Source organism: Perissodus microlepis, chromosome 15 (genome assembly GCF_051167445.1).
Source record: "Perissodus microlepis isolate ML-2025 ecotype Zambia chromosome 15, ASM5116744v1, whole genome shotgun sequence".
Lineage (NCBI taxonomy): Eukaryota > Metazoa > Chordata > Actinopteri > Cichliformes > Cichlidae > Perissodus > Perissodus microlepis.
In genome coordinates this window covers 25,809,716-25,830,769 of record NC_140475.1, presented here as the reverse complement: position 1 = coordinate 25,830,769, position 21,054 = coordinate 25,809,716, and the positions used below count along the sequence as shown (strand labels likewise).

The 21,054-nt window shown below is 42.6% G+C and overlaps 1 protein-coding gene and 1 long non-coding RNA gene across 4 annotated transcripts in view; both read left to right on the top strand.

Annotated features, from left to right (window-relative positions):
* Positions 1 to 21,054, top strand: part of LOC146372283 (uncharacterized) — a 154,048-nt gene that overhangs the window by 100,571 nt on the left and 32,423 nt on the right. The window lies entirely within an intron of this gene.
* On the top strand, positions 1,087 to 14,963 carry LOC146372287 (C-1-tetrahydrofolate synthase, cytoplasmic-like). 2 transcript variants are annotated; one of them, XM_084952679.1, is made up of 12 exons: positions 1,087 to 1,153; positions 2,123 to 2,225; positions 2,307 to 2,391; positions 6,412 to 6,471; positions 7,215 to 7,268; positions 7,357 to 7,493; positions 7,610 to 7,710; positions 8,200 to 8,336; positions 8,486 to 8,597; positions 8,854 to 8,981; positions 12,391 to 12,455; positions 12,656 to 14,963. In XM_084952679.1, exons 2-11 carry the CDS (start codon positions 2,125 to 2,127, stop codon positions 12,436 to 12,438), a joined length of 963 nt encoding a protein of 320 aa, XP_084808805.1. In that variant the 5' UTR covers positions 1,087 to 1,153; positions 2,123 to 2,124; the 3' UTR covers positions 12,439 to 12,455; positions 12,656 to 14,963. The 2 variants fall into 2 exon arrangements, with proteins under 2 accessions (XP_084808805.1, XP_084808806.1); XM_084952680.1 differs by lacking the exons at positions 6,412 to 6,471; positions 7,215 to 7,268.

The following is a 21,054-nucleotide window of genomic DNA, read 5'->3' as shown; positions in this document are numbered from 1 at the left end:
CCGGAAAATGCGGCAGAGTGGCTCCATGTAAGTAAAACCAAGTCCCTCCTCCTCCCTGACAGGCTGCCATGTAATTGGCTGAGAGCAGCGTGGGCTGTCCCTCCTGGTTCCTGCGGTTTGACCTTTGGTCCACCATCCCAGTATCAATCTGGTTCTCCTGGCCGGTTTGATTCAGTTCTAAGCAGTAATACCTCATACATACACAGACACATTCTCACACAAACACACTCACACAGGCTCAGGTTACCTACATGATAGTGTCAGAAATTCTGAGTGACTGAAATGTTTTTATTTTAGGTTTTTGTAACAGAGGAACAAATACAGCTCGCATCTGTGGAGCTGGAACAAAAAAGTTACTATTATCATTACCACTGTTATAATATTTTAGTAATACATGTGAAACGTGTAGTTGTGTTAAAATATTGGAAGTCAACTGTTAAACCACAGCTGTAAGTGTACGGCCAGCATGAATGTTTCTGTGATCAAATACTTATAGTAAATAAAATAACATGAATAAAGTTAACAGTCACTGTGGTCCCAGTGTGGGCAGGAAGGAGAGATTGTATTTCTTTTATTTTTTCTGATTACTCAAATTCATTGACTTATATAACTATTTCCTTTTTGTCATAGGACTATACCAAAACAAAAGCTCTGTTACCTTTTAGTTAATCTCATGTTATACTCAGCTCAGGAAATGGAACAATGATCAGATGACTTTTTATTTGTGTTTAAAAGCACAAAGACTTTACAACATGTGAGATTTGGGCTTTGCTCCTGACTGTGACCCACACACCACACGATCAGTGGACTCCTGCTCAGAAAGTCGAGTTGAGCTAGTGTGCACTCTGAGCATGTGGACAGATGTACAGGTAACTCAGCGCAGGTAAGTAAAGACCTACGTGAGCATAGCTTCTGTAGACCGAGGTGAGATAAGGAGAAGTGTGCAGCTGTCCACATACCCAGCTCAGTCTGATCAATCAATAAGCGATACCCGTTCAGTCAATAATTAACTCCTGTCAGACGCTGTGGCTGCCTCTTTCCCTCCTCACATAGTATTTTTGTCACTGCTGGGCTTCCTTACTTTGACAGAAGCTCCACAGAGACGGAAACATCTGCTGCAGCTGTTTGTCACTGCCTCTGCTCTGCCTCTCAGGTATGAAGCTGCTGCTCTTTCAGCTTCTCTTTGTGCTTGTGCAGCTTTCAGCAGCTTTCTTGAAGTCGCATAAAGTTTTCTGAAGTTTCGGGAATCTTGGAAAACTTCAAGCTGCTGGAGGTGAACGTGGCAGCGCTGCAGAGGAGTGTGTGTTTGTGTGAAGCTGCACAAGTCTCGGTTCAATTCTTCTCTGCAGAGCGGCTGTAATCATTAACATGTGAGCTTCACTGTGAGGTTAGAAAAGCAGCTGCGAGTGCTGACGGTGAACTTTAAACAACCCTCCAAACCTTTAATGAAGCTTTTTATACTTCATTAAAGTTCAGAAAAAGTAAAGGTTCTTCATTTTGAAGCCAGCACAGATTCAGAGACTGTCACTCTGTGTATCTCTGCTTTTTCAGTCTCTGCTTACTTTGTGCTGATGATGATGAGGAATGAAGATGAAGGGAAACAGTTAAACACGCTCACAGTTTGTGGGAGAGGGCTGCAGTTATTAACCCTGTCCGCCCCGGAGCTCCTGCCTCTCGTGATATCAGAGCTTTCTCTTGCTTTGGGTCCGTCTGAGGCCCCTGCTGGCATTTTGTTTGACTTTAAGTTTGCTCTTTTCACTCTTGGGTTGTTTTGTGTCGTCGGCCTTTCTGAGTGCTATCGTCCTAACAGGAAATAAGAGAACGTTTAATGTTGATGTCATGAGCTCGTGTGTATCGGTTGGGTCACATCCATTCTAAGCTGGATAAACGTTCAGAGAGGATAAAGACATGAAACACTGTAAAAACGTCTGCAGGTCTTTTTTCTCAGGAATGTTTCTGAACTTGTGAATTTTATACATCGCAGTCACAGCTGATCAAAGTCCCTAAAGTTTGGTTTGCCTGTCACCCCTCACATTTCCAGATGTTTCCAGATTTTTCCATCCATATTATTGATTATCCTCAGTCAGCTGAAGCTCTTTCTCTCTCTTGCTCTCTCTTTTAGTCATGTTGTCCTTGGCCGCCCACTCGCTCTGTGTCAGGGCCACCGGTTACCAACAAAGCCTGCGCTCCATAGCAACTGTCATCTCCGGGAACAAAACGTCCAAGTAAGTCTCAACCCACCAGAACGGCTTCTGAGTCCGTTAACTGTCTGACCTTTGACCCCAGCCCTGCGGCTGTGTGTGCAGAATAGTGAGGGAGAGACTGAAGAAGGAGGTGGAGAAGATGGCGAGTCAGTTCTCCGGGTTCAGACCGGGCCTGGTGGTCCTGCAGGTGAGAGACTGAAGCGCCCCCTTCTGGATGGAGCGATACTTACAGTGCGCATGCGCCAACCAGCGTGCAGCCTGTTACAGTCGCTCCTGCTTTTTCTCTTAGTTTAGCTCTTTTTTCTTACGTATTCTTTTTTTTTCTGACTTGTATTTTCATCCGTTTATTATCTTTTACTCAATCATGTGGATTGAGAGAGTTTTTGTTCTTCTGGTGGCCGTGGAACTGTTACTTTTATCAAGGAACGGGACCGCGGCACATCTCCTACACTCACGGACTGTTTACTCCAGAGATCAGCTGATCGCTCTGATGCCAGCCGGCTCGCTGGCCAGACCCGCAGAAGTACCAGCTGAAATTTGGAGGAAAACACATTGGGGATGCAGAGGTCAAGGACAGAAGAGAAGAAAGAAGGAGACGGTGAGACAGCGGAGGTTTGAAGCGAGGAGGAGGTATAAACCGTGTCTGCCGTCTATCGTGATGGGAAATGTGCGATCGTTAGCGAATAAAATCGACGAGCTCTCAGCACTGGTACGGAGTCAGAGGGAATACCGAGACTGTAGCCTGATTTATTTCACCGAATCATGGATGCACCAGGACATTCCTGACGAGAATGCTTCCGTGGAAGGCTTCCACACTGTTCGGGCGGACAGGGACAGCATCGCTAGCGGTAAGCAGAAAGGAGGTGGGCTTGCTGTTTTAGTTAACAACCGGTGGTGTAACCCTGCCAACATAACAATCAAAGAAAGGATTTGTTGCCCGGACATTGAACTGTGTGCTGTTGGACTCAGGCCGTATTATTTACCCAGGGAATTCTCTCACGTCATCTTGGTGGCTGTTTATGTTCCTCTCTCTGCTAACCCCACAGCTGCATGTGACACTATCCACTCTGCCATAGCCCGGTTACAGACTCAGCACCCGAGTGCCTTTATTGTGATCTCGGGTGACTTCAACCATGTATCACTGGACAATACACTAACAACATTCAGACAATATGTGGACTGTCCCACCAGGGGAGAAAAAATTCTAGACCTACTGTATGCTAATGTCAAGGATGCATACAGCTCCTCCTCCCTCCCCCCACTTGGTAGGTCAGATCATAACCTGATTCACCTCACCCCCCGCTATGTGCCAATTGTGAGGAGGGAACCTGTGACCACGAGGACTGTTAGGAGGTGGTCAGAGGAGGCCTTAGCGGAACTACAGGGCTGTTTTGAGGTGACCAACTGGGAAACACTCTGTGAGCCTCACGCCGACGACATCAATGGGCTTACTGAGTGTATCACAGACTACATAACTTTCTGCACCGACTCCATTGTTCCAGCTCAGACTGTTCATTGTTACCCAAATAACAAGCCGTGGGTGACTAAGGACATCAAAGCCCTCCTCAACGACAAGAAGAGGGCTTTCAGAGGGGGCAATAAAGAGGAGGTGAGGAAGGTCCAGGTGTTACTAAAGGACAAGATCAGAGAGGCTAAGGACAATTACAGGAGGAAGCTGGAGTGGAAACTCCAGCAGAACAGCATGAGAGAGGTGTGGAGGGGCATGAAGACCATCACTGGATTCAGGCCAACCAACAGCAGGGGAGCTGAGGGAGGTGAGAATAGAGCTAACGAGTTGAATCTGTTTTTCAATAGATTCGACACCACAGTGTCTGCTCCCACCCCCACAACCTCACCTGTAGTCAGCCTGGAATCCAGAGCCACACCACTGTGCCAGCCTCTCTCTTCACATGGCGCTGTTGCCTCCTGTGAGAGTCCTGTCACCCCTACCCCACCCATCACCTTCACTCAATACCAGGTTGAGATGCAAATGAGGAGACTTCACTCAGGCAAGTCTGCTGGACCAGACGGAGTGAGTCCCCTCGTCCTCAAGACCTGTGCCCCCCAGCTGTGTGGAGTCTTTCATAAACTGTTTATGCTGAGTCTGAGTCTGCAGAGGGTCCCAGTGATGTGGAAGACATCATGCCTCGTCCCTGTACCAAAGACGCCACGTCCCAGTGGCCCCCAGGATTACAGGCCCGTGGCACTGACCTCCCACATCATGAAGACCCTGGAAAGGCTCATCCTGGACCAGCTGCGACCCATAGTAAGACCACATCTGGATCCCCTTCAGTTCGCTTATCAGCCTCGTCTCGGAACTGGGGACGCCATCATCTACCTGCTCAATCGTGTCTACACCCATCTGGACCAGCCGGCAAGCACTGTGAGGGTCATGTTTTTTGACTTTTCTAGTGCTTTCAATACCATCAGGCCGACCCTCCTGGGTGATAAGTTAGCAGCGATGCAGGTGGATGCTTCTCTGGTGTCCTGGATTGTTGATTACCTGACAGGAAGACCACAATATGTACGTCTCCCACAGTGTGTGTCTGACAAGGTAATCAGCAACACAGAGGCACCACAGGGGACTGTCCTCTCCCCCTTCCTCTTCACCCTCTACACCACAGACTTCAGCCACTGCACAGAGACCTGCCATCTTCAGAAGTTTTCTGATGACTCTGCGGCGGTTGGATGCATCAGCAGGGATGATGAGACAGAGTACCGGGCTGTGGTCGACTCCTTTGTCACGTGGTGTGAGCAGAATCATCTGCAGCTCAACGTGGCAAAGACCAAGGAACTGATCGTGGACTTCAGGAAGACCAGGAAACACTTGACCCCTGTTTCAATCCAGGGGGTCAGTGTTGACATTGTGGAGGACTATAAATACCTTGGAGTACACATTGACAATAAACTGGACTGGGCTAAAAACACCACAGCACTTTACAGGAAGGGCCAGAGTCGTCTCTATTTTTTGAGGCGACTGAGGTCCTTCAACATCTGCCAGAAAATGCTCAAGATTTTCTATGAGTCTGTTGTGGCCAGTGCGATCCTCTATGCTGTTGCATGCTGGGGGAGCAGGCTGAGGGTCGCAGATGCCAACAGACTTAATAAACGAATCCGTAAGGCCAGTAATGTTGTGGGGATGGAGCTGGACTCCATCAAAGTGGTGTCGGAGAGGCGGATGCTGTCCAAGATAAAGACAATGTTGGATAACACCTCCCACCCACTCCATGACATGCTGGTCAGTCACAGGAGCTCGTTCAGTGAGAGACTGAGATTACCGAAAAGCACCACTGAACGACACAGGAAATCTTTCCTGCCTGTGGCCATCTCCCTGTACAACGCATCCACTTAACACACTGGTTACTGCTACAACTACACGTTTCTTTTCCAGCTATTTATTAATGAGTGACTTATGTATATATATATATGTATATATTGTACTATTCTTAGTTAGCGTATTGTCTGTCTTGTCTTAATGTTGGTTTATGTTGGTTTATAATGGAGCACTATAACAAAAAAATAATTTCCCCCAGGGATCAATAAAGTATTCTGATTCTGATTCTGATTCTGATACTTCAAACCGATTTTTTTCTAACAACCTCACAGTGACCTGATCAGTTCGTTCTCTGAGCTCTGCCATCATAACTTTACTAGACCTTTACCCGGGCCTGCTCTCTGCAGTTTACCTGTGCACACCTGTTGTCACCTGGCAACAAAAAGCAGCTTTGTTTTAGTGTTTGTGACCAGATGAAACCAGTCAACTGAACTTTGACCTCCACTCCCAGCTCAGGCTGGAGCTCCTGGTCCTCTCACACAAACACACAAACATGTGACTGCCTCCCATCTCGTTTCTGTTTATGGCAGAGCAGTGACCAGGTGACGTGTGCACCTCAATGATATAAATGACAGAACATTAGAAACACCTGTGACTGCTGAGTGCGTGGCCATGATTTTCAGTCTGTTTGTGAAAAATGGGACAAACCTCCAAAATCTTACAGCAGTTTAACCCGAGGGGACAAAAACGAGCGACCAAAAATCAAAGAAGTTCTGTCAGTAAAATTAAAAACACGAATGATGTAGAAATAAAAAGCCGCAAATAAGTCGGGAGCAGCTCAGGATCCTCCAGGAGGAAACAAACACGTCAGAGAATGAGAAGGATGCAGGATCCTGCAGGATGGCTATTTTTAACTTTCTGTGTGTGTCACAGGTGGGAGACAGAGATGACTCTAACCTGTACATCAGCACCAAACTGAAGGCTGCAGCTGAGGTGACCAACATACACACACTCGTTTTCCTATCTTAGTGAAGACATCTAATTGACAATGTTTTCCTTAGTTGCTTACCCTAACTGTTACGAACCATCTCTGCTAGGGGTTAAGGGAGGTAACATAAATGAGATTCTCACGGGGAAGATCGGAGTCGAAAACGTTTTATTACAAAAAAACTCAGAGAACTGAAAAATAATAGCAGCATTTACTACAAACAAACAAACAAACAACCGATACAAAAACAACTTCCTCGCTTAAAGCTTCAACCAGTAGAAATCAAAATTAGCCCCATGGGCTGTAGCACAACTAACATTACTCAAGAGAATCTCAGTCGAGACAGGGATTTACAAACAAGGCTACCAGACAGAAGCACGCAGACTGCACACTCAGTTGAAAGCAGCAGACCCAGAATGAATGTTCTTCAGCCTTTTAAAGATGCAAGTGTACCCAATCAGTCACTGATTGGTCTAGCATCCCTCAGCTGGTCCAATAGACTTTCCCTGGAGGTGCAAGCCACAGGTTCCCAGGCAGCCAATTGTCTGAGTGTGTTGTCACACTCAAATTTGCTTGAAGGAAGTCTGGCTCACTTCTTCCAAGGCCAGGGGCCATAACACTAACCTTAACCCTCAGCTTAAACCTCAGCCTCAACCTAACCATAACCTCTGGTCCTTCCGTACACACACATGCACACACACACACACACACACAGTGGGCTGATGCAGCTTCACTTTGTTTCCTGCAGGTTGGAATTGAAGCCAAACATATCCGGCTGCCGAACACAACCACGCAGGACGAGGTCTTCATGCATCATCTTCATCGTCATCATCTTTTCTCCGTGACGTGATCGAAGGTCTGATTGGTTCTTGTTTTCTGTCGCCCTGCAGGTGCTGCACAGCATCATGTCTGTGAACGAGAACGCGTGCGTACACGGTCTGATCGTGCAGCTGCCATTGGACTCCGCAAACTGCATTGACACTGAGCTCGTCACCAACGCTGTGTCCTCGCAAAAAGACATAGATGGGTCAGTGAGCGCATCACTTCCTGTGTTCATCACCAAATACTCATCACTAACACTGTGTGTGTGTGTGTGTGTGTGTGTGTGTGTGTGTGTGTGTGTGTGTGTGTGTGTGTGTGCAGGCTGAGCTGCATTAATGCAGGTAAACTGTCTCGAGGAGATCTGAACGACTGCTTCATCCCCTGCACCCCCAACGGCTGCATGGAGCTCATCAGACAGACAGGTAGCAGCACACTGGGAACACTGGGAACATTGGGAACATTGGGAATTCTGAGAACATTCAGACTGCTGGGAACACTGAGAACATTTAGAACAGTGGGAACATTGGGAATTCTGAGAACATTCAGAAAACTGGGAACATTGGGAATACTGAGAACATTCAGAACACTGGGAACACTGAGAACATTCAGCACACTAGAAACACTGGGAACATTGGGAATTCTGAGAACATTCAGAAAGCTGGGACTATTGGCAACACCGAGAACATTCAGAACATTGGGAACACTGTGAACATTATGTCATTCGTTGAAAGCGGCGGATGCGTCTCCTGGGGATAAATGGTGGTTAGGTGTAAAGACCTGCTGCAGACACATAATTGTAACCACATGATTGTAAATCTGAAATCATGTGTTTGTTGTTCATCAGACATACAAACATCATCACTGACAGTTCCAGTAAACACCTTTGCCTGTGACTTCCTGTACCTGTGCAGGCGTGTTTGTGGCGGGGAAGCACGCGGTGGTTATTGGTCGCAGTAAAATTGTTGGCGCTCCGATGCACGACCTGCTGCTGTGGAACCACGCCACTGTGACCACCTGCCACTCAAAGACACCTGACCTACCTGAGCAGGTAACAACATGCAGACACGAAATAAATCATGAAATGAATAAAAGCTAACCTAAAAAGCAAAATTAAAAAGTTAAAATTCAAACAAAATCACCTTTAAAATCAAACAGAACAGGTTGCCTCCATCATTCAAACACTTCTTGCGTCTGCAGGTGGGCCGGGCTGATATCCTAGTGGTGGGGGCCGGCAGAGCAGAGATGGTGAGAGGAGAGTGGTTGAAGGAGGGTGCCGTGGTCATTGACTGTGGAATTAACCATGTCCCCGGTATCAGCATCCCCTTACGCTTATTGACTTCCTTTTTCCAGCCAGCAGCTTGTTTTTTTTTTTCTTTTCTTTTAACCAATCAGAAGCAGGATTGTTTCCACAGGAACCCCAGCTGGGTGGAAACAATCCTGCGAGTGAATCAATCCTAAAATGATCTGCAGTGGAAAATATAAACCAATGACGAAGTTTAGCTCTGAGCTTTAAAACTGTAATTCTTTAAAATGATTCACTCTGTGACCTTTGACCCCTGCTACAGATGAGACAAGGCCCAGCGGTAAGCGAGTGGTTGGAGACGTTCACTACTCCTCCGCCAGTCAGAGAGCAGGATACATCACACCTGTTCCAGGAGGGGTGGGGCCAATGACGGTGGCCATGCTCATGGAGGTATTTATTTTATTTTATTTTATTTATTTATGTTTTTATTTTTGTTTTACTTTTCAATGTCATCAGATTTTACTCTTTTACTTTTGAGCATTACGTACTTTTATTTTTTATCAAATTCAAATGAAATTAAATCATTTTAGATGCATGAATGACAAAAACTTAAAACAGGTTAAATGATCTCATCATAAGAGCTCTGTCATCCAATCAGACACAGCTTTTGTGGTTCTGTACATTACCACAATTAATTTTAAAGGAAACAAGTCAGATCCAGTTGAAGTGTAGACTTTCAGCTTTAAGTTGGGTTGAACAAAAAGATTGCATAAAAAGGCGATAAATATTTTTTAACACAATTCCGTCATTTCAGGGGCTCAGACGCAATCTGACAAATTAAATAAGTGAAAATAAAATATTCATTTCTAACTTGGTTGAAAACTCTTTCCTGGCACTGACAACCTGAAGTCATGGACATCATGAAGTGAAATGCTCAGTTGGGTTAAGATCAGCTAACTGACTTGGTAATTCATGAATATTCCACTTTGCTTTAATAAACTCCTGGGTTTGCTTTGACTGTATTTTTGGGTTATTGTCCATCTGTATTATGAAACACTGTCCAATCATGGACTTCATTTAGCTGGATTTGAGCAGACAGTTTGTCTCTGAACACCTCAGAAATCATTTAGCTGCTTCAGTCCTGTGTCATATCATCAATAAACACTAGTGTCCCAGTGCCACTGGCAGCCATCACACTGCCTCCATTGTGTTTTAATCAGAATCAGAATAGTTTAATCATCCCTAAGGAAATTGTGTGGGTTGCAGCCACTTCAAGACAATAACAGTAACAGGCTGAACTAAATTAAATAATACAATATTTTAGAACAAAATATAAGAAATAGGTCCAATATATACAAATATGACTTTTACAGGAGGAAATTGTGCAAAATGTGTGCATGATGTGGTATGCTTTGGATCATGAGCTGTTCGGCGCCTTCTCCCCACCTTTTTCTTAAACTCATCTGTCCAAAGAATGTTTTTCCTGAACTGTGCTGGCTTTTTTAGATGTTTTTCAGCAAAGTCCAATTTAACCTTTCTATTCATGAGGCTTACAAGTCGCTTGCACCCTGCACTGAACTCTCTGTATTTACTTTCATGCAGTCTTCTTTTTATGGTAGACTTGGATATCCATACTTTTACCTCCTGGAGAGTGTTATTCACGTGGTTGGCTGTTGTGAAGGGGTTTCTCTTCAATGATTCTGTAATCATCCACCACTGTTGTCTTCCGTGGATGTCCAGGTCTTTTTGCATTGTTCACCAGTGTTTTTTTTCTTTCTCGGCATGTACCAAAACTGTAGATTTTGCCACTCCTAGTATTGTATTCTCTAATGTTTTTATTCTGTTTTCACAACTTAAAGATGGCTTGTTTCACGTGTATGGAGAGCTCCTTTGACTGCATGTTTTCTGCTCAAGCAAAATCTTCCAAATGCAAGCACCGCACCTCAAATAAACTCCAGGTCTTTTACCTGCTCAGGGCTCTAGACTAACTTTTTGCCATGGGCGTACCGGTATGCCTAACTTTAAAAAGTTAGGCGTACCGGCACAAAAGTTAGGCGCACACAAATTTTATAATAATTTATATAATATAATGTGTTTTTCTGGATACACTGTGCTTTTTCAGCATTCAAAGATTGATGACACCGTGTCAGAGCACTGGCTATGAATTTCAGAAGGATCAGGCCTTAACTTAACAGAAAAGTTAGCAATAGTTCTTTTCCTATTACAGCTACATCCACTTCTGTCGTGCCTAGGCTGCTCACTAGGGCTGGGTATCATCACTGATTTCTATAATCCATTCGATTCCGGTTTTCAAAGTCCCGATTCGATTCAACTTAGCCTCAGACAGTCAGAAATATTATAATTCTGATCATTTATCAGTACTGACTTCATCAGAATTGTGAACATCACAGCAGATGCCTTTGTGTGAAAGTAACTGAGAATAAAACACAGAAAAACATGAAGGAGATTTTCCTGGTATGGCTTTTTATAGCAGATAACCTTAAAAATATTCTACAATGTTCTGCATATAAAGTTTAAATTTCTTCAGTATTGAACAACAGAAAAATAGGCTTTCTTGTCCGAGGTCATTTAAGTGAAAAAAAGAAAAAGAAAAAGAAAAGAAAAAGAAAAGAAAAAGACAGCAGCCGACAGCGCTGTAAACAATGGTAGACTGGTGGGTAATAAGCGAATGAATAATTCAGAAAACAGAGATTGGAGACGGGAAACTGTTCTTGAAGTACAGAGAGAGATAGAGAGAGAGCTAGCTGTGCATGAAGTGTGATTTTAATAGTCGTGGAAGCAAAACAGCAAAATTCATGAGGACATTGATCAAATGTGAAGCGCAGTTTGCTGCTTCTTTTGCTGCTGGCTCGGTGAATTTTGGTTGGAGAGAGACAAAACCTGCAGCTCAGAATCAGCGCAAAAAGACGTAATCACAGCGCGGACCGGACGCATCAGAATCGCTAAGCTCCGACAGCGTGTCCGTCTACGGGCTGTCAGGTGAGAAAGCCGAGAAAGACAAAGTTGATTCTGATGCGTCGGTTCCGCTCCGTGTTTACGTCTTTGTGTGGAATCCGTGTACCTGCTCTCATTTGCTGTTTGGTTGTTGTTGAAATGGTTTTGTGAGCTTTAATCTGAGAATCTGGCGTTTCTGGCAAAACACAGTTATATTTAAAAGTCGATTCAGGATTTAATGAATTGATATCGCTTTATTCAAGCTACTCACCTCCCACTTCCACCTGCACTTTCAACTGGACCACGGCCAATCAGAGAGGTCCCGCCCCTTACTATCTCTGATTGGTTTAGTCCACGATAGGGGCATAATGTGTGTCTGTTGTTGACCACAGGGAAGGTTGCAGATTTTTTTTTTTTTTTTTTTTTGCTACCCGAACAGTTGGTCGCACAGGTGCAACCAAATTTTTTTGTTTAGTCGCACCACTGAAAAATTTGGTCGCACTCTAGAGCCCTGCTGCTTAATTGATAATGACATGAAGGAGTTGCCCACACCTTCCCATGAAATAGCCTTTTAGTCAACTGTCCAATTACTTTTTATTTTAAAAACAAGTTGGCACATGTTGAGGAGCTGATACTCCTAAACCCATCATCCAATTTGAATGTGGATACGCTCAAATGAAAGCTGAGGGTATCCACATTATGTCCATGTCCGTCATATAACTATAATTGGAACATAGACATTTTCAGAGGAGACATAGGTCTCCTCTGAAAATGGGGAAATGGGGTGAAAATGGGGGTGGTCTTAAAATCGGAAGATTGGGAGTGTTGGCAGGTCTGACGGTTAATCGGTTCCTATTGTGGTTTTTCTTTAATCGGTTCCTATTGTGGTTTTTCTTTGTTTCAGAATACGGTGCAGAGTGCTCAGCGCTTCCTCCTGAAGTTGAGGAGGTGAAACATTGACACTGACGGGTAAAACTCGGCTCAAACTTTCAAATTCCAACCAGGGTTTCCTCTAAATTCATCAGAACTAATTTATTGTCATGATCAGTTTTTGTCACTGAAGGACACTCTGCAACCAAAAAAACTGCACAGGTATAAATGATTAAATGTGTTTTTGTTTGGGTTCTGATAACTGTGACAGTTTCTTCACTTTGTTTGTATCCCTGTAGGCAGACAGCTGTGGACAGGTGAACAGCTCATACACAGAGATGACATCGTCAGAATGAAAGCAGAAACACTTCTTGTTTCAGAGGCTGAATTCGTCCGTATTTTTTCTTTTGTCTTAATTTTTTTCTGTAATTTGTTTCCTGATCTGAGAGATTTCTGACGTCTGTCAAAGTTTGACTGTGACTCCAGCAGGACCTCAGAGTTCAGACGCACTGAGCTCGATGAGGCTATGGATGCTGCGCTTTCCTGCAGTATTAAACCAGGTGTAAGTACATGCCCAGCATTTATTTATTTTCATCCTTTTGTTACTTTGATTTTTAAATAGTAAAAATCTTTTACCTTCTTGTTTAAAAAGTCTCTGACAGTAACAGTTTCTGTACTTTCAGTTTAAAAGAAGTGATGGATATGAACTTTGTGGGGCTTTTATTGTGAAAAGCTGCAACTTTGACTCAATTGAACTTCATATGAACATCCTTGAATGCAATGTGTTACCTTCACGTGTTCACCTTCAAAATCATCAGCAGCTTTGTTTGCTCAGCGATCAGAGGTTGTTGTCATGGAAACAGAGTCAGCTGCTTCCTGCTGGCAACTGAAGTCAGTAGGGATGGGTACCGGTATCCGGTGCCATGATGGCACCGGTTCTGTCATAAACGGTAGTAACCAGACCGAAAAGCAGCGCACATTTCGGTGCTTTATTTCGGTGCTTTTTTTTTTCCTGAGCTGTGATACACTTTAGATTCTAGCCAATCATTTTACGTTTCCGAGGATAGTAGGCGGGTCCAGGTACATACGTTCTTTTAGAGCAGAGCTACAGATTAAAAATGCCCAAGGCGAAGCAGTCAAAAGTCTGGCTGTACTTCACAGCAAAAGATGCAAACTCAGCAGCCTGCAACAAGTGCTTTAAGCTGATACTGTGATACTGTCAAAGGAGGTAACACCTCAAATCCGATGAAACACCTGGCGACGCATAGCGTTTTTTTTAAAAGCCGAGAAATGCGCCGTATTTGATAGCTTGCTGCGAGACCTCACACTGAGCACATCTGCTGCGGGTGGGTTGCCTGTTATCGGACCCAGAGTTTGCAACATCCCCCAAAAACCGAAGAGTAGAGTCCTGGCCCCTAGCCCAGCCAGTGTAGCAGAAATGATGACGGATGATGATGGCAGCAGCAGCCGTTCTTCTCTGCGTGAGTAGCTTAATGTTTTTCGTGTGTAATTTACGTTGAGTAGGCTAACCACGTTATTACATTAATGCACGTAAGGTGAACTAGCAAACATCATCATAGTTACATGCGGCTGTCTTCTTGTTTGATGGCAGATACTCCCTTCACCCTGGCCAAAAAGGCTAAAATGACCAAAGAAAAAGTGGAAAACAGTTAAACATTTTTTTGGACAAAGTTTGTGTTTTTTCCATTGTTTAAGCACTGCTTCCAGCCAAGAATGATACCATATATGCCCTATAGCTGCAGAAAAGGCTAACATTGTTATCTTTTTACAAAAAAACAGCTGAACATGAGAGGTTTTTGGACCAATTTTGTGTTCTCCACTCTTTAAGCACCAGTTTGAGCACCGTTTAAGCACCGGCACCGTTTCAAAAGTACCGGTTTGGCACCGGTATCGGATAAAACCTAAACGATACCCATCCCTAGAAGTCAGGCAGACTAATCAGAGATTTATGAAGGATCAATGTATTGGTTATTGGCAGAAAAGATCATATAATATTATTTTATTAGAACACGTGTTTGAGGTTTCATCATGCAAATAACGTGTAAATGTGAAAATTAACTTCTAATTGTACTCTGTCTAAATGAAGTGTTCAATAAAGTTAAGTATTCAAACTCATTTATACATTCTGTTATTTTTATTAGAGACACAAACCTGAAGAACAAAAACATCTGACCGCATATAAAACATGAATGACTGCGAGAAACAATGCACACCAAAATGTTTGTCATCTGTCCCCAAATCTGACGGATGGGACCAAAATCTTCAAAGTAAACTCCCTGTTTGACTCAGAGCTGAGAGCAGAGACTCAAGCTGTGTCCCAAAACGTAGGCTGCATCCTTCGGAGGCCGCATTTGAAGGCCGATTACGTCACAGCCAGGCGACGAAGGCTGTCCCAATTCGTCGACTCCTTCAAATGTGGCCGACAAATGCGTCCTTCATCTCCCCGAATTTGAAGGACGGGTCGGGTGTGTCCTTTGTGGCCCACCATATATCCCAGAATTCATAGCCCGGCCCAGCCAATTCCAGTTTTCAACAACGGCGGCCGCTACTAAGTTTTAATATTACTCTTATTACTCTTTCTGGGTCACAAAAATAACTTTTAACATATTTTCAGGCAAGAATGTAGTTGAGTAAACTGCTTGGTTTATCAAGACATCGCATATTTGCAGAAGTGCTCTGACGTTTTCGGAAATGTCTGTTACCCACCCGCTCAATAGCTAGCCGGGGGGTTCAATGGTCACTCGAACCAGCGAGAGCAGCTTCATCGTTTTCAGACCCCTGCTGTCTTTCGCTACTCAGGTTAAACATGATATATAAGTCACTCCGATAACTTAAAAATGTAATTGTTTGGCTTTTTTCTGTGTTTTATTTGTTCCGGAGTAAATCGGTTTGGCTGAGATCAAAGTTATTAGATTAGATTAAATAAAACTTTATTAATCCATCGGGTGGGTTCCTCCGGGATTTTCACACAGCTGAATAAACGTCAAACAGAAAACGGATTACACAGAAGTGTGTGACGGTCGAGAATTTACCCCAGTGTCCTGTTGTATTTTAGATAGCAAAGAGCAGAAGGCTGAGTTTATTAAACTCCACCGAGACAGCGGTGATGTAAATCTGAAGGCTAGACTGTCCCATTTCTCAGCCTCGCACTTCCGGCCTTCTTGGTCTTCGAAGGACCTGGCCCACGTAGACCGCGAAGGCAGGGTCTTCCAAAGGATGCGGCCGACGTTTTGGGACACAGCTCCAGGCAGGCCAATTACGTCACAGCGACGCGATGAAGGGTGTCCCAATTCGAAGTGTACTTCAAATGCGCCCTTCAAATGCGCCCTTCATTTTCCCAAATTTGAAGTGTGGTCCGGCATAGACTTCGTGGTCCCATACATCCCACAATTCATAGCGCGGCGGTGAGTGTGGATATTTTGTTCGGAAAAAAATGGCACATGCCTGAAGCGCAGCGGCCGAAGAGCAATGTTCCCTCTAAGCTGCGCACGTGCGCAATTGCGCACTGCTGACATGGTCTCTGCGCACAGAAAATCTGCGTTGCGCACAAAAAAAAAATCTAACCCAAATTGAAATTACAATTAATACTGTCACAACCCGGCTCAAAGGAAGTGACAAGCAAGTGGGAGACCACACACAGGCTTTTAAACACTGTAAGATATATTTAATGAAAATAAGGTGAAGCAACTTCAACACAATTTAAAGGACAAAACAGCTATAACTGAAGCCTCAAATGAACTTGATGGGTGCCAGACGGAGAGAGTCAAGGTGTCTTTATACACTGGGACTGGCCTTCTCAGGTGTGCTGCATCTATAATTGGGTCAGCTCCACCTACCTGCAAGAAACAGGTAACAGAAAAACCAAAACACAAGGCCAGCCCACTGGCTGTCACAATACTTTAACAATTCTGTTTTGCAGTGTTAGTCAGTAAGTGACTGGCTGCTCCCGTATGGGATTGCAACGACGCCATCTTATCCCATAGTCCAGCCAATAATGTGATTCACATTCGTATATACGCAGCTAATCAACGTCGTTGACAGGCTATGACAGCGTCCTTATGTGCCGACACCAGTGTTTTAGCTAGCAAAGCGGCGTGGCTGATGTGGAGTGAAGCCATGTTAATGACAACGCGTACAACCATTAGAGATGTGAGCAGGACAGATGGCACAATTGACGGAAAAAATGTGGACTTTATACCAGTTTTTAAATTGTGTTGATAGGTCACGTAAAACCAGAGTTATGATAAAAATATATGCAATGTTTGTTTTTTTCCTGAATACTATCATTGTTTATATTTACTGCGGGAAGAAACGGTAAAAACTGTGTTTTATAAGGAAAATGCTGGAAAACGCTCTCCGCCTGTGAGCAAAAACAAAACCAAAAAACTCCCACCCTTTCCTATTGGTGGAAAAATGTACCATGTCGACCAATCAAAAAATGATATGGCAACATGGCATTTAGTTGTTTAGGAAGGGGGAAGTTTTAGGAATGACAGCAATGTTTTGAGATGTGAGAGATTTGCGACGTTTAGTTAGTGTGTAGTGTAGTCAATAGTTTTGTTGTGTGTGACAGAACAATGAGGCAACTACTGAATGTTACAGGTGTTACAGGAGTGATACATCTCCTGTTGTCAGGCCTGCAGGTATCAGGCTGTTGTTCTCCTTTATCTCATAGTGGACAGAAATACATTTTTGGAGTGGCAGAAATAATTTGTGTGGCATCAAATTTGATGCAGAACAGCTGATTGTTCTGTAAATAGTTTGAAATGTTTATTTAAAAAAACGCTTTGGCTGCATTTTTAGGTAAACAGCTGCAAAAAACTTTGTTGTTTGCAAAACTCAGTTACTTTTTTTGAAGGAGTAACTATATAATTAATTGCCCAACATTGGTCATTATATACTGTATTTTGCAGACAGAGCGTTACAGGACTCAGAGCTGTGATAGCAAGTCAGAGCTTTATAAAAAAAAAAAAAAAAGAAAGTTGTGTTTTCAAAATTGGAGTTATTTTTACTTCCAATAGTGTTAACATACTACACAGGTCATGAACAACATTTTTTTTTAAATTTTCATTGTAAGTCGGCTAAAGCAGTTAATTAAAAGTAGACTAACATAAATGTAAATGCTGTAATTTGATTATTTTAATAAACCATGTAACTTGGATGGATTCGATGCTGGCGTGACCACAGTGCACACGTCTGCTGTTGCTCACAGTGGTCCAAGGGACTGCTCAGGGAGTTTGTGTGTTCCCTCAGTCACATGAAAAATTAGAGGGAACATTGCCGAAGAGTAAACTTTCAAAAGTAAGTACTGAATATTATGTCACTTATTTATGTGCGAATGTTTAATAATGAAGAACATTAAAACATTACTGTTGGCCACATGTCGGCAAAGTTATGTGACATTAGTGATGCTAGTACTTGCAGTGTTAACTTGGTTTTAAAGCCTTTACTTTAAAATATACGCCGTTCAATAGTTGGCCTTAATCTTACAGAGAATGTGATGATTTTCCGGATAATTAAAGTCAGTCATATATCCACAAACACAATAAGATGAAAGTCAGTGAATGCTGCTCAGTTTGCAGTCCTGAATATCACGGCACAAGCAGGATCCACTGCACTGTTAATGTTAGCTATGTTATATTGCTGCTTCTGTTCGGTGGTGTTGAGCCAAATGGACTTTAACGTATGTTTGAACGAACTGATGGTTCACTCGTTAAGCTGATAGAAAGATGCTTTAATTACAGGACTCACACATGTGTCCACTGTACCATCTGGGAACTCTTCTTGTTTAGCACTCGTAATAACACAAACACTAAATCCTCCTTCTCTTGTGCTGTTTTGTAGCAGTGTAGACACCTGAGACTGTCACCTGTCTGTCTGTCCTGCACTCTCTCTCTTTTTCCTTCTCTCTGATTGTGTAATAAAAGTATGAACATGTATTTATAAGTTACACTTGTGTTTGAATCCTGCAGCTTATCACACATTTGATTTCCATGTGTGACAACTGCAAGTGTCCAGAGTGAGGACAGACTGAGGGACCCACTGCTGCACATCATCTGTGAGGCTTTGCACCCCTGATGATCCACCAGGACAAACTCAGCAGTGTGTGAGGAAGAGGAGGAGGAAGAGCCAGCAGCAGCTGACAGATGGAGAGAATAGACAGACTGTTCCCTGTTTGTGAAGGACTGCTAGAAAAGTTTAGAATAACTAATTGTCTGTCCTGAATCAGTCTTATTAGGTAATGTTCAAATAATTTTTATCATTCCAGTGTTTTCAGTGTGGGAGAAAGTACTCAGGGCCTTCAGGTTACACACTATGAAAGGCAGAAACAAGTTTAATATTCAGAAACCTAAAGTATGTATCAGCAGCAGAATGGACCTAAAAATAAATGTTTGTTTCAGTTCTATGAAGCTTTGAATATTTTGGATTAGTAGTACTGCTGTGTTTGTTGCATCATATTGCTGTAATTGTTTATATGCTTTATATATTCTGAGGTAAGTTGATCTATAGTGTTACATCATATTCTATAAGGATGTTATGTGTTTGTATACTTTCTGCCCAGTTTGACCCATTTAGAAGAAGTCAGCCTGTTTAAGGCTCTGATATCTGTTCTGTATGACATAAGGAGTTATGACATGGTCTGATTTTCTCACCCAATAAAGGAATATTTAATATATCAGTCTACTCTTCATTTTATCAGAAACAGTTATCACAGCTCGTACATTTTCTTTTTGCACATATATGTAAGCATTGAGCCAAATGTAATAATGCCAACAAATTAAACGAACAATATTTGTCTCTTATATATAATACATCTGTACATACACTGTCAAAGATACTTGTCTTTGAGTGAAGATTTAAGGTGATAGGAAATATAAATAACTGCAACTTGAATCTTTACTGAAGCTCAGTGTTTGGCACACCTTTGACCCAGAGTTCAAGCTCACTGCTGTAATATATCCTGTAATATATATATATATATATATATATATATATATATATATATATATATATATATATATATATATATATATATATATATACACACACACATATATATATATTGTAGTGGGTCAGGGCTGTTCGGGGTTCTGTTTGTACAGTTATGTTTTGTTTATGTTGCCATAGTGACAGGTGACGCCCTCTCGCTGCCACGGTGTGTCATTCCGGGGACAGAGGGCGCCCTGTGTTGTTGTTGTTGTTGCCGCGCTGAGCAGTTAGCTAGCGGCAGTGTTCTTCGGCAAATGTGAATAAACGGCTGTGCTCCCTGGCTAGCTCACGGGAAGCAAGACCAAACGATACCTCCGTCTCCTCCTTGTCTGAGCTCGCCACAATATATATATATCATAATAATCTGACAATAAATATAATATTGGCCATATTATATTTACATTACCAAAGTGAGATGACTTTAGTCTCATGAACAACATTAGCTAATTGTTATATATATATATATATATATATATATATATATATATATATATATATATATATATATATATATATATATATAATAATCTGAGGATATATTACAGCAGTGAGCTTGAACTTTCCTATTACCAAAGTGAGATGACTTCAGTCTCATGAACAACATGAGTAAATTGTTATTTACTAGCTAATCTTAAAATGACTGTTCACTACAGAAATTAAGCCCAACAATCATGTTTTTACAGTCCCATGGTCTCAGCCTCAGATACTCAACAAATTAAAGTGATCTCATCAGGGGCGCTTCTAGGATTAGGGCTTTGGGGGTGCTGAGCACCCAGAGAGCTGCCCAGCCAGGCAAGATAAACTTTACACGTCACCATGAGACTTCTGGAATAAAAAAAAATACATATCCTAACCTTAATTACTGGGGGAGGATAATGAATAATGCTCATAGTGAGTAAAAAGTAAACAATATAATACAGATACATAAAAAAAACCCTCCCAAAACAGAATAAATTATTACAAAATATTGATAAAAAACTATAAAAATGGAGGCAACTTTGCCTGTGGTAGAATGTATACAATGTATGAAAAAATCTTTACTGCAGATACTAATTTTATGTTGTAAGATTTATGAGTTTGATGCTTTCATAGTGGTACTTGGGAGAGCTTGACATTTTCTCAGGTGGTACACACTGTAAAAAGTTTGAGAAACACTGATAAGGTAAGTGTATGTGTGCTTTTGGAAGACATTTAAAGCTGCTGTACAGAATCTTTGAAACAAGCTAGCTTAAAATATTTTTAGAATATAAACAGAGCATCTGCTTCTCTTTACAGCTCCTCACTCCACCAGGGCTGTTTGGCACTTTCTGATAGTGTGCAAATGTGATCTACGTACTGCGGCAGTCATACAGACAACTGGACGGTCCAAAAGTTGGCCTACCTATTACTGGCTGAGGTTTTAGTAGAGTTGTGGCTGAACCACACATGTTTTGGTCAGTGGTTGTTGATCAATGGTCATGAGAATTTGCATAATTAAGATTAAGGAACTGACCTCCCAGCCCATTGTTCCTTCAGTGGGCTGGTTTCAGTCATTATGCAAATGTACTGTTTATAAGATTTCGGGAAACCTGCAGTCAGCTGAGACTGAAGAAGTCACTTGAATGAGTGATGAAACGTTTCTCCCACTGAAAACGCTATGTCCAGATGAACAGATTCAACTTTTTGAGACTGATCCAACATTATTCTT

Bases quoted from the DNA above. Each gene is read 5' to 3' on its own strand.
- LOC146372287 (XM_084952679.1), top strand. From the start codon at position 2,125: ATGTTGTCCTTGGCCGCCCACTCGCTCTGTGTCAGGGCCACCGGTTAC. The intron at 6,472-7,214 runs GTGACCAACATA...TGTTTCCTGCAG, and splicing joins AACTGAAGGCTGCAGCTGAG to GTTGGAATTGAAGCCAAACA. The intron at 8,337-8,485 runs GTAACAACATGC...TTGCGTCTGCAG, and splicing joins CACCTGACCTACCTGAGCAG to GTGGGCCGGGCTGATATCCT.